The 14,407-nt window shown below is 36.9% G+C and overlaps 1 protein-coding gene across 1 annotated transcript in view; it reads right to left on the reverse strand.

The window, feature by feature from the left end:
- CERKL (ceramide kinase like) overlaps nt 1-14,407 on the reverse strand; it is a 156,631-nt gene that overhangs the window by 104,937 nt on the left and 37,287 nt on the right. The window contains exon 2 of the mRNA XM_060105961.1: nt 5,465-5,707. Coding sequence (XP_059961944.1) covers nt 5,465-5,707 — 243 coding nt within the window. The remainder of the gene's footprint in view (nt 1-5,464; nt 5,708-14,407) is intronic.

The following is a 14,407-nucleotide window of genomic DNA, read 5'->3' on the forward strand; positions in this document are numbered from 1 at the left end:
TTGTCCCCCTATATGGGATACCTGTCAGAAAGCCTATGAATATGCTTTAAAGTATAGATTATAGTAACTAGAGAAAAGGTTGGTTCAGGGTCCAGAGAAGCTTGCAATTCACCATTTCCAGGAAACTCAAATATGCAGAGACTGGATCACACCGTAATTGAATAAAAATTAATGCATCTAGTGTACACACATGCTATAGTTAAAGGTTGTACATGTTTATCTTTGCATCACAGGTATAAAAAAAAGCAGAAAAGACTATGTTAAATGACTTTCACCACAATGACTATGTATTACGCTCATCAGTGACTACATTTCAGCCTTAATTTTTTAAGATTTAAATTTCTGACTCAATGATCAATGGTTATTTTCCCTACTAAATTTTTCATATCTTCATTGTGGCCCTTAACACATTTATAATACGAGTTTTCTTGTCTGTCTCCTAGGGCAAGAGTGTTCTATACAGGATTACATTTCATTCTTTTTTGTATTTCCAGCACTTAACACAGTGCCTGATCCAAAATGTGTGTTGGATGAATTAACTTATATTGACTATTAGTCAATAAAGTTATGGTGACTTTTCTATTACTAAGAATAAAAAAAGATACTGTGCTCAACTGTGTTATTAAAAATTGGAATGTAAAAGGAGTTAACTTTTTTCCAAATAAAAATAGAAACAGTTCTAAGACTCCTTTGTTATATTTATAGACCCTTTTTAATCTGGCTACTCTTTGTCAATGTCTTAAAACTTCAAGTATCAATATTTGAGAGTTGGCTGCATCCTCCTTTTAGTACTGCCAATTTGTTCTTTCCTCAAAAATTCATCAAATCTTATTCATTGCTCCAGTTCAAAATATAAATGTTCATATTTGAAAATAACATTTAATATCCAAATATTCTAAAATTATAATTGTTAGACTAATCTCACTAAAAGACCAACTAGTTGAGGCTTTCAATACCTTCTTCATGTTTGTCTTAATAGAAGAATAAAGGAGAAAAAGATGTAAAAGCTTACAGGAAAAAAATCCATTTGCTGATTAAAGACAATATTCAAAATCAATGAAAAAAATATATATTTTTAATTCACTGTTTTGCCACAGAACCAGTTAAAGCAAGATCTTTGGACTTAAAATAGTAATGTCTAAAATTCAAACGTAGGGAATTTATATTTTTGCGATGTAAACTTCTTTCATCCCCTGAACTTAAGTCAGGTCTATTTCAAACACAAATTCCTTGGTTGGGGACTTTTAAAAAATGTTTTTGGAAACCAGCAATCACTATCTGCCAAACCTGATGCAGTATATGTGGTACAGAATAGGGACAATGGATGTGAGATACAAAGATAATCCACAAATAGACCCGACTCTGTGGAAATAAGAACAAAAGAGGACCAGGCAGAAGTAAACAATCAACCTCATCCCAAAAAGAGTGGGAAAGATACAGGCCACCTCCAGTTATGGAAAGAGCCTCGAGCCAATTGTATTTGACTCTCAGACAGTAGGCATTTTAATAAACACCTGGATTACCTAGCTTTGAAAGTAAAAGAAATATGAACAAAAACGCTCTAAGATTACAAACTTAAGAAAGGAAGTGTCAGTATTATGCAGCATTTGGCAGAGATCTTTGGAGGCTTGAGCATGCATTTGTGTATGATGAAACTGACCCAGAACTGTCTTCGTGAGGCATGGGGATGAGGAGTTGGCTCCTCCTCTAGGACCTACTGAGTCTACTGAGAGGCAGAAATGGAACAGCCATTCATTCAGACCATCCTGATTTGGTTCCTTCATTTTTATTAGATGATTTCAAACCTGTTTTGTTTGGTTACATTGGTTGATTTCAAAAGTCAATCTATTTGCTTTTAATCAGCAAAATCACTCTGTCCTCCAGGACAATGGCAGAGAATATGACCTCATATATTTCACTACCTCCAACTGTTATCAAAATCAAAGATACAAAAAGTAACATTCCCAAAGGATGATAGCCTAAAAAATATGTAGTTTATTCATCTCTGTAATTTGCCTAGATTTTAATCCTGGATCAAACCAAAACATCATTCATTAAGCCGAAAAAATATGTGGACAGTATTTTTGTGGTGTGTGTGTGTTTGGACAAGTTTCTCTACTCCAATAAAATTGCTTTTACTGAATTGGGCTTTCTTGTGATGCCCTCTGTTTACTTGCTTTTGGTTTTATGGGTGAGATATATTGCGGAAGTTGTCTCTCACATCACTCAGCCAGCCCTTCATAAGCCCCAAGGGAGATTTCCTCAGACCGTCAGTGCAAGGAAGAGCTTTGCCTCTCCTAATCAAATGACACATTCTTATTTTATAGACCATTCAAGTCCCACGAGTACCTGCCCATGTAAGGAAATTTATTCAATTAAGTTTTCATTTTCATTTTAACTTCTTTTATCTCTTCTCAAATGAATTTAAAATAAGAACACTGTAAAAGACTCACCATTAAAGTGGAATGCTTTTAGTTAAATATATATATATATATATATATATATATATATATATATTTTTTTTTTTTTTTTTTCCTGTATGTTTCCAGAGAGATGAACCAAACTACGGCCTCTGTAGTTTCCTGCCTTCTTAAAACAATCAGGTCTCCTTGAAGGGACCACTTAGTAACAGTTCTCCTAGCTCTAATATTTCACTTCACCTCATCTTTTGTGCATAAAATCGTATCAGTTGACTGCCCTTGACCAACTTGGGTCCTCAGTCTTCTTGATCAATGATTCCTGGCCTGAAAATTTCTAACATCACCATGTGCCTGCTCTTTGTCTGGCACCCATCTCTGTCCTGACTCATCTTACCCCAAGCTGTGCATCAACTACACCAGCTGCCTCTACCTTGATCAATCTGGCAAACAGGAAGAAATGGCCAAAACAAAAAACAAAAAAAAAAGAAAGTAAGACTTACAAATTTATGAGAAAAAAATAGTCCTAAAACTCAGTTTGATTATACTTTACCTAGATACCTTTAGAAATCCAAATTGCTTTATATGTGTATTCATGCACTTTATTTAAAATGTAAAATATAAATGCCATTCAGAAATTTTAGATACAACTGAATTCAAAAGGAGATAATATTCTAGTAAATGCTCTCTTTTCTCTGGATATTACCTTCAGAAAAATCTACCCTGAAATATAGACAATTTAAATATTATCTTCAAAAAACTGTTACCCTCTCTGGACAGCCATGTGTAAATCAATGAAGTTAGAACACTCCCTCACACCATACACAAAATATAAACTCAAAATGGCTTAAAGACTTAAATATGAGACATGACACCATAAAACTCCTAGAAGAGAACATAGGCAAAACATTCTCTGACATAAATAGCACTGATGTTTCTTAGGTCAGTCTCCCAAGGCAATATAAATAAAAGCAAAAATAAACAAATGGGACCTAATCAAACTTATAAGCTTTTGTACAGAAAAGGAAACCATAAACAAAAACAAAAGACAACCTACAGACTGGGAGAGAATTGCAAATGATGTGACCAACAAGGGCTTAATTTCTAAAATATACAAACAGTTCATACAACTCAATTTCAAACAACAAAAACCCAATCCAAAAATGGACAGAAGACCTAAATAGACATTTCTCCAAAGAAGACATGCAGATGGACAACAGGCACATGAAAAGATGCTCACCATCACTAATTATTAGAGAACTGCAAATCAAAACTACAATGAGGTATCACCTCACACCAGTCAGAATGGCCATCATCAAAAAGTCTACAAATAATAAATGCTGGAGAGGACGTGGAGAAAAGGAAACCCTCTTGCACTGTTGGTGGGAATGTAAATTGGTGCAGCCGCTATGGAGAACAGTGTGGAGGTCCCTCAAAAAACTAAAAATAGTTACTGTCTGATCCAGCAATGCCACTCCCGAGCATATATCTGGAAAAGATGAAAACTTTAATTCGAAAAGATACATGCACCCCAATATTCAGGGAGGCACTTTTTACAATAGCCAGGACATGGAAGCACCCTAAGTGTCCATCCACAGATGAATGGATAAAGAAGATGTGACACACAGACACACAGACAGACACACACACACACACACACACACACAATGGAATATTAGTCAGCCATAAAGAAGAATGAAATAATGTCATTTTCAGCAACATGTATGTAGAGATTATCATACTAAGTGAAGTAAGTCAGACAGAGAAAGATAATTATGATACCACTTTTATGTGGAATCTAAAAAATAGTACAGATGAACTTATTTAAAAAACCCAAACTCGGGTTTCCCTGGTGGCGCAGTGGTTGAGAGTCCGTCTGCCAATGCAGGGGACACAGGTTCGTGCCCCGGTCTGGGAAGATCCCACACGCCGCGGAGCGGCTGGGCCCGTGAGCCATGGCCGCTGAGCCTGCGCATCTGGAGCCTGTGCTCCGCAACAGGAGAGGCCACAACAGTGAGAGGCCCGCGTACCACAAAAAAACAGAAAAAACAAAAAAAACAAAACAAAAAACCCCCAAACTCACAGACATAGAAAACAAACTTATGGTTACCAAAGGGGAAGGGGGGAGGGATAAATTGGGAGTATGGGATTAACAGATGCATACTACCATATATAAAACAGATAAACAACAAGAATTTACTGTATAACACAGGGAACTATATTCAATATCTTGTAATAAACTGTAACAGAAAAGAATAGAAAAAAGGAATATACATATATACACATATACACACATATATATATGTATAACCAAATCACACTGCTGTACACCTGAAACTAACACAATATTGTAAATCGACTATACTCCAATTTAAAAAAAACCTGTTATTCTCAAGCTACCCAGTACATATATGCACTTGCCATCAATGTGTAGGTGGAAGAAAAGCAAATTCTAATGTAAGCTCAAAAGAAACATTAATAGAAAAATAACAAGTGAAAAAAAAATATTTAAGAACTGTTTTATTTCAGATTATCAAAGTTTCTTTAAGGAAGCAGTCATTCAACAGTTACTTCCTAAGTCATTCTATAAGGTCAGCATCACCTTGATAGCAAAGTCAGAAAAAAGATAATAAAAGCAGAAAAGAAAACTACATACAAATACCTCTCACAAATATCAATGTTAAAATCCTCAACAAAATACTAGCAAACCAAATTCAGTAAAATATTAAAAGAATTATATACCATGACCATGTAGGATTTATTCCTGGAATGCAAGGATGGTTCAACATATGAAAATCAATCAACGTAATACACCACATTAATAGAATGAAAGGAAAAAGCCATATGATTATTTCAATTGAAGTAAAAAAGCATGTGACCAAATTCAACACCTTTCATGATAAAAACACTTAACAAACTAACAATAGAAGCAAATGACCTCAACATAATCAAGGGTTACTGTACTGATAAATACAGTGTCATGTTTAGATTAATAACCTACGTCAAGGAAACCAGACTCATTAAAAATCTCCACAAGGAGTACTTACCTGCCAAGATTTTCTTGAACTGTCTAAACCATACGTCACAGTGGTCTTCACTTAAATTAATAAGATCAAGTGTAGAATCCTTTAATTTATTTTGTTCCTTTTTCAAACATATGAAGAGTGTGATTCCTAATAAAGTACCACTTCTCTGCTGTTTAACTGAATAACGTCGTTTCAGTTTGACAGAGAATATGTCTTTGAGTTCAATAAATTCTTCTTTATGTAGAAAATTATACTTGGAATCACCTGAAAAGAAAATAAATTTTCTAATCAAAACCACTGCGTCTATAACTTATATGTATGAATAATAAATAGTGAAAACCCAGAAAATCTTTATCATCTGTTATTTTACTGATTATGCTTTATGTCAAGTTCTGTATGAGATGGGTGGGGAAAAAAAAGAAAAATTTGGTCTATTTTCCCATAAATAGAAGAAATGGAAGGGAGTGTCTGCCACACAAGGCCTAGGACATTCAGAATCTGAGAATATTCAATGTATGAAGAATTCCAGGAACATAAACAAAGCAACATTTCAATAATAGTAAGTTAGTATCATGCAAGAGGCTTCCTGGTACTTACAAGGACAGAGTAAAGTAATGCAAAGAAGAGAATTCACTAACAGAAGTGAGTTTATGACAGGTTGTTGAAGGCAACATGTAAAGGAAAGAAAATTTACATTCTAGGGAAAGTAACACATGTGCAAAAAGGAAACAGAGCAAGATTACTGTGAGTAGAAAGCATTATGAATGCCTGCTATTCTAAAAAGATCCACCTGAATCTTACTATAGTCAGACTTTATTTTATAGTGGCATGAAATTTTACTGGTTATGTTTAAACACAGGTCATAAAATACTTGTTGTTGTGATAATGGACTATTTCAACTGACTCTCAAAGTAGAAGTGTTTTATACTTTAAAAAAAGTACTTTCAAAACTTCCACTCTGGCCAACATGGAATCACAGGGAATGCTTTTACCTTCTGCCTGAAACAACTAAAAGAGCACACCAGAGAAATAAAACATCAGTTTCAGACATGGGACATTAGGTAGCACAGAACAGTGATCCCTGAGAGAGGGAAAACAAAGAAGCCATATGATTACAAGCCGACTGTCCCAGGCCACAGGGAGTGGAACCCTGGTGGAGCCTGGTTGTCTCCCTGAGTTGAGGAGGATTGAGGAGCCAGGAAAGCCAAGATGACTTAGAGTTCACTTGGAAAATTATTATAAAAAAGAGAGCTGCACAGAAAGAGAACTCTGTAGATCTGCCCCCTGAATCTTCAGCTGAGCATGGATCTGTATACGTGTGAGGCCAGGGAAAGAATTACCCAAAGGATTAGAGAGAACAACACTCAGAGATCACACAGGTGTTTCCACCAGCCAAAGTGGAAAAATAATGAAATTCGTGGGACTTTGGGGAGAGCACTTAAAAAAGTATTGTCTCGTTAGTGAGCTGACCAAAGGCTGCTCTGATTCCACCTAACAAAGCTTAAGAGCAAGCCTCAAAAGGATTCAAGTGTTTCCAAGTAACTTAACATCCTAGAAAAAAGCTCAAGAGTATTTAATGGAGCTGCAATGAACATTTTGGTACATGACTCTTTTTGAATTATGGTTTTCTCAGGGTATGTGCCCAGTAGTGGGATTGCTGGGTCATATGGTAGTTCTATTTTTAGTTTCTTAAGGAATCTCCATACTGTTCTCCATAGTGGCTGCATCAATTTACATTCCCACCAACAGTGCAAGAGGGTTCCCTTTTCTCCACACCCTCTCCAGCATTTATTGTTTGTAGATTTTTTGATGATGGCCATTCTGACTGGTGTGGGATGATATCTCATTGTAGTTTTGATTTGCATTTCTCTAATGATTAATGATGTTGAGCATTCTTTCATGTGTTTGTTGGCAATCTGTATATCTTCTTTGAAGAAATGTCTATTTAGGTCTTCTGCCCATTTTTGGATTGGGTTGTTTGTTTTTTGATATTGAGCTGCATGAGTTGCTTGTATGTTTTGGAGATTAATCCTTTGTCAGTTGCAGGACATGGAAGCAACCTAAGTGTCCATCAACAGATGAATGGATAAAGAAGATGTGGCACATATATACAATGGAATATTACTCAGTCATTAAAAGGAACGAAACTGAGTTATTTGTAGTGAGGTGGATGGATCTAGAGACTCTCATACAGAGTGAAGTAAGTCAGAAAGAGAAAAACAAATACTGTATGCTAACACATATATATGGAATCTAAAAAAAAAAAAAAGAAAGAAAATGGTCAGAAAAACCGAGGGGCAAGATGGGAATAAAGATGCAGACCTACTAGAGAATGGACTTGAGGATATGGGGAGGGGGAAGGGTAAACTGAGATGAAGTGAGAGAGTGGCATGGACATATATACACTACCAAACGTAAAATAGATAGCTAGTGGGAAGCAGCCGCATAGCACAGGGAGATCAGCTCGGTGCTTTGTGACCACCTAGAGGGATGGGATAGGGAGGGAGGGAGATGCAAGAGGGAAGAAATATGGGGACATATGTATATGTATAACTGATTCACTTTGTTATAAAGCAGAAACTGACACACCATTGTAAAGCAATTATACTCTAATAAAGATGTTAAAAAGAAAAAGAAAAGTATTTACAGGAATATGAAAATACATAGCAACTCTAAATAGTAAAATTCACAATTGCTCTCATTCAATCAAAAATCAGTACACATGTAAAAAGGCAGAAAAATACCAGCCATGATAAGAGACAGAAATCAATAGAAACAGATGTAGAAATGGTACCAGAGCTAAAATAGCCCCAGGAAGCAGAGGCCCTCTCTCAGCTTTCTTAGCCCTTAAGTAGGCATAAAGATATTCTCAGACTTGAGCAAAAATTTTCAGGTGATTTAAGAAGTTCTTTCTCTGCATTCTCAGGGAGTTTGGGGGCCTTTCCCAACCATTCTGCAAACAGCCCAATTGCTCCCAAAGCACATGTACCACTGAAAAAGAAACAAAGACAAGTTCTTCTCTCAGTGTTTATGGCAGTGGGATAGGGTGAACCCAGGGGCAAATTTTCAGGCCTGTCCTTTCCTCAGAAAGCTCAAGCTTCAGGTCTGTGTACTGTCTACTTCTATTGTCACCCAGTGACCTGAGAATCAATACGCTCAAAGTATCACTTCAATGGGAAACATTTATATATTCTAGAAAATAAAACAGCCATCACTATTACACAATCATCACTTAATCAACAGAGTGAAAATAATGTATCATCAGAAGCCAAAATGTCCCACGCGCCTTCATGAACAGAGTGAGTCAACCCACCCACTTTTCTGTAAGTACTAATGGATTAACCCATGTTGGTAAGATTGACTTTTCTCTAGTTCAATGGCTCTCAATCTCTTTGGTCTCAGAGCTCATTTACATTCTTAAAGACTGAGGGCCCCAAATAGCTTTTGTTTATGTAGGTTATATCTATTGATATTTACTATATTAGACATTAAAACGGAGACTTTTTTAAACACAAGAATACAAAGCACACACTGCATTAGCCATCAGGACAAAGATGTCACCACATATCTCAGCCTCTGGAAAACTCAACTGTACCCTCGGGAGAGAATAAGAGTGAAAATAACAAATAACTTCTTAATAAAATTATGAAAATGGCTTTGACCTCCCAAACTCCCTGAGAGGGTCCTAGAACACATTTTGAAAATGCAGCTTTAGCATATTTTAGATTGTTTGTTCCCTTTGATCATATAATAAAGTTAGGACCTTTTACAGACTCAACTTTTCAATTAACTAAAATTCTTGTTTCCACTTGAATACTCCAAATTGGTACAGAATGACCAGTGAGAGTTCCTCCAATCTGCCTCCTTTGTTACAATATCCCAATAGCTTTGAAAATAACCTTTCTTTCTTATAACAGCATAGTGTTTCAAGCTCATCTAGATTCCTGAAGGAGCCCTGGTTCCTTCTCAGGAAGAATATCTTAGAAACTAAAAGTTGGACAGTATGTTATATATGAGGGAAACCAAGCTCTTTCACAGTAAATCATCATTAAGATATCTGCAGCTGGTGGGCTTAGTACAAGTTATTTGCACTTGTTGAGCAGGTAGGCATATGGCCAGGGTCTCTAGAACAATTGGGAGGGGCCAGGAAGATCTTACATCCTTCCTCTACCTTCAAGAATGGAATCGGGGCTTCCCTGGTGGCGCAGTGGTTGAGAGTCCGCCTGCCGATGCAGGGGACGCGGGTTCATGCCCCGGTCTGGGAGGATCTCACATGCTGCGGAGCGGCTGGGCCTGTGGGCCATGGCCGCTGAGCCTGTGCGTCCGGAGCCCATGCTCCGCAACGGGAGGGGCCACAGCAGTGAGAGGCCCGCGTACCACAAAAAAAAAAAAAGAAAAGAAAAGAAAAAGAATGGAATGAAGCAGGCTTTCAAAGGTCCCGACAAATCCTCACCCTGTGGTATGTACTGTCTGTATGGCAAATGATACCTTGTGAAGTGTAAAGAAACTGGCCTCCCATATATGGGTGCTGCTGGGTGTCTGCTCATACAGCTAAATGATAGGTCATAGCACTTACCTACCCTAAAGGAATTTATATTGTTGATTATATCTGCGAGTACTTTTCCAAAAATCAGTTAAACAATCAATAAAGGTGAACATCTTTTATTTTTCATTTGTATTTCTTAAAAGAGTTGCCTCTACAAATGCATTTCCCTATTCTCTTTGGTTGCTTGTCTATTTCTTACTGATTTGTAGGAGTCCTTCAAATATTCTTGAAATTAATCCTTTATTACATATGCATGATATATGTTACAAATAATTTCTTCTAGGCTAATCTTATAATATTCGTTATAACCTTGTGTCTCATATCAATTTGAGTATTTACGTAGTCAAACATACAGCAAATAAGAGCTTCGAGGAAGGGATGTAGAAAGGGAGGGAAGGACCACTGAGGAAAAAAAAAAGAGGGATGAAATATACACTTTTCACTCGACGTCCTATATTCATCTGAATTCCTTGCCGTGTGTGCTTTACTTTGGCAGTAAACAATTCAATGACTATTCCTAGTTAAACCCTCTTGTCAACTGCAAATTTAAAGATACTAAACCAACAGCCAAGATCCAACTTAGTAGTAAAAACTAGAAAAATTTACGGAAACAGGGCAAGAATACCTATTATCATTATTACTACTCTCAATTATTCTGCACTTTCTGGTCACGATCATACATAAGGAAAATAAAATAAAAACAACTGATGGTGGACGGGGTAGAGAGACAGCTGAAACGATAACTATTTATAGATAGTATCACAATATATTCACAGAACTCAAAAGAATCAACTTAAAACCATTAGAACTAATAAGAATAGCCAGTAAGGAAGCTGGTTACAAATATATCAATACCTAGAAAGAAAGCATAATGGAGATAAAGAGATCCTATGCAAATTATTATCCAGGAACAAATTTAGCAAAATGATCCTGGACTTGCTTGGGTGGAAAAGGCCATTCAAAATAAACTGAGAGACAAAGAATTGAATAAACGAAGGCATACCAAGTTCGAAGATTACCTATTTTTATGCCAGCATTCTCATTATTAATAACTACTTTAATGCAATTCCAGTCAAAATCTCAATGGTATTTTCTTTGATGTAAGGGGCAAGGCACCTAATCAAATGATTTGCAAATTTTCTTGGAATAAATATATTAATGAAGAAAATGTTTTAACAGTAATGAGGGGGAGTACATACCCAGTCAGATAAAATACTATTTTATTTACTATAATAATTTAAACATCTATGAATAGATAAATGAATGGTCCAAAGAAATACTTGTAAATATTTTAAGTCACTAATGTGATAATGGTAGTATCTAAGTTCAGTGGGAAATATTCAGTAAAAGGTGATTTAGAACTGGTTCATCTTTAAAAAAGAAAAGAAAAACTAGATCTCTATTTCATAATATACACCAATATTCCTAGATTAGAAAGAACTTTATATAACCATAAATTAGTAAAGCCATAGCATGGCAATAAAGGCAGACATCACAGAGACTGAGATACTCAACATAAAAGTTATTTAATGCCAATAAAGTCCTAAAGACCCATAAGCAGAAGTCACAAACAAAGGCCAACGGGGCAGAAATATTTGCAACATATGACAGTTAAATAATCTATTTAATCAAGAAAAGAAACACTTTAGTGGAAAAGTACATAAAAGGCCCAGGCAGGCATTTCACAAAAGAAGAAATGCAAATTGACCAATGAACATATGAGAAAGTTCAATCTAATTAGTAATCAAAGAAATGCAAATTAAAACAACAAGATACCATTTTTTGCCTTTTAGATTGGCACAAGATCAAAAATAATGCTCAGTGATGGTGTCGGTAAAGGGAACCAGTCCCAGCACTGGTGGGACTGCAAAAATGGTAACTGCTGGAGAACAAGTTAGGAATACGTATCAAAAGATTTCAAAATGTTAATTGCAGCATTTATAATAGCAAAAATATTTGAAGCAATATTCATGTTCTTCAATAGGAGAACAGTTTAATCATAATCTTCAACTCACAAATGAACAAATTAGATCTTTGTGTTCTAATCTGGAAAGACACTCATGTTAAGAGGTATGAATAAGTGAAATAAAAGCAAGTGACAAAATAATCTGAGAGATTTGATCTCACTTTCTTTAAAAGGAGAAAAAACCCAAGGGGAAAATAAACAGTGGTTACCCATGAGAAGAGAGATATGAGGGAGTATAAGATTAATTTTTTCTTAAAAACCTCCCTCTCTGTAGTCAGCATTACATTTTATATTTTTTTTAAATGGAGAGAAGGGAAAATGCCTTAAAATATGCATATTTTTGATCCAGCAATTTACTTCCAGGAATTTACCCTAAGGGAGTAACATGCACAATTTAGCTAAAAGAATGCTTACCCAAGCATTATTTGAGTGAAACTTGGAAACAACCTAAATATGAAATAACAGAGTATTGGTTCTGATAAATGAAGCAGAGTCATATACCAGAATGCAATTCAGTCATTAAAATGTAGAAATCTGACTAGAAAAGTGACTAAAACAGTGCACATTTCCATTACTGTTTTGTATATATTTACTGAACACATAATGCAGGTGGAATATATTTCCATATGCACATATGTATGAAGATGCATGTGAAAACTTGGAAGGAGAATGAGTTTGTGATTTAGTTTGCGTATATGAATTTCTAATTTTCCTACAATGAAAGTATTTCTATAATTAATTGAAAAAGATGATTTCCTTTGCTCATCCTAAAATAGTTCCTGATCATAGTTTTAATTGTTAAAATCCCATTTTCTGGGCTTCCCTGGTGGCATAATGGTTGAGAGTCCGCCTGCCGATGCAGGGGACACGAGTTCGTGCCCCGGTCCGGGAAGATCCCACATGCCGCGGAGCGGCTGGGCCCATAAGCCACAGCCGCTGAGCCTGCGCATCAGGAGCCTGTGCTCCACAACAGGAGAGGCCACAACAGTGAGAGGCTCGCGTACCGCAAAAAAATCCCATTTTCTAAAATGTAAGGGTAGGGCCTCCCTGGTGGCGCAGTGGTTAAGAGTCCGCCTGCCGATGCAGGGGATACGGGTTCGTGCCCCGGTCTGGGAGGATCCCATATGCCGCGGAGCGGCTGGGCCCGTGAGCCATGGCCGCTGGGCCTGCGCGTCCGGAGCCTGTGCTCCGCAGCGGGAGAGGCCACAACAGTGAGAGGCCCGCATACCAAAAAGAAAAAAAAAATAAAATAAAATAAAATAAAATGTAAGGGTAGCTGATATTTAATGAGCATGTGCTATATCATTGCTATAAGCACTTTACATCTATTATCTCATTTAATCCTTAACCTGTGGATCTACTAACCTGAGGTAGATGCTTTTTCCTAAAAGAGAAGGAATTCAGGCCAGAGTGTTTACATAACTTGTCCACGGTCGTACATCTGGTAGGGGCCAGATCCAAGATTTAAATCCAAGCAATTTGGCTGGTCTTTACCCACATTTCACATTAGTAAGGACCTTCTTCAAGTAAACACACACTCGTCTGACCCTCTGGATCTGTTTTTTATTCTAGTCAAACTTAAAACAGTAGGCAAACTATTATTCTGTCTCTAACTAGTCTGTAGGAAAACAGCAAACCACCAATGTCTTTTTTATTTATTTTTTAAAATAAATTTATTTATTTATTTATTTTTGGCTGCATTGAGTCTTCATTGCTGTGCATGGGCTTCTCATTGCGGTGGCTTCTCTTGTTTCAGAGCACGGGCTCTAGGTGCATGGGCTTCAGTAGTTGTGGCTCACGGGCTCTAGAGCTTAGGCTCAGTAGTTGTGGTGCATGAGCTTTGTTGCTCTGCGGCATGTGGGATCTTCCCAGACCACGGCTCGAACCCATGTCGCCTGCATTGGCAGGAGGATTCTTAATCACTGCACCACCAGGGAAGCCCCACTGACGTGTCTTAACTGAGTAGTGGAGTTGATCCTTAAACAACTCAGGGCTTAGGGGTGCACCCTCAGCGCTGTCAAAAAATCCGCATATAATTTATAGCTGTCCCTCCGTATCCACGGTTCCCCCCATTCGTGGTTCTACACCCAAGGACGCAAACAACCACCCGCTATTTACTATTTTTAAAAAAATCTGCATATATATGGATGTATGCAGTTCAAACCCATGTTGTTCAAGGGTCAACTGTATTTCATCTGAAACTTCAGGGTAACCTTCAAGGAAATGGAAGATTAGATTGTAGCAACCAGGAGCTGACAGAAGTGAAAATTCTGAAAATCCCTGTAACTCTCTGAGTAGTATTTCTTGCTTTCCCTGCTCAGGCTTCTAATCTCTTCCCACCTTTGCCCAATGATTCAAATTTGTGGTTTTCACATGGTCTCTTTGCCAGGGTAACAACAGGAAACTAAGAGGAAGAACTACAGATTTAGAACATTTTGTTTTCATTTGAAAT

The sequence above is a fragment of the Mesoplodon densirostris genome, chromosome 8 (genome assembly GCF_025265405.1).
Source record: "Mesoplodon densirostris isolate mMesDen1 chromosome 8, mMesDen1 primary haplotype, whole genome shotgun sequence".
Lineage (NCBI taxonomy): Eukaryota > Metazoa > Chordata > Mammalia > Artiodactyla > Ziphiidae > Mesoplodon > Mesoplodon densirostris.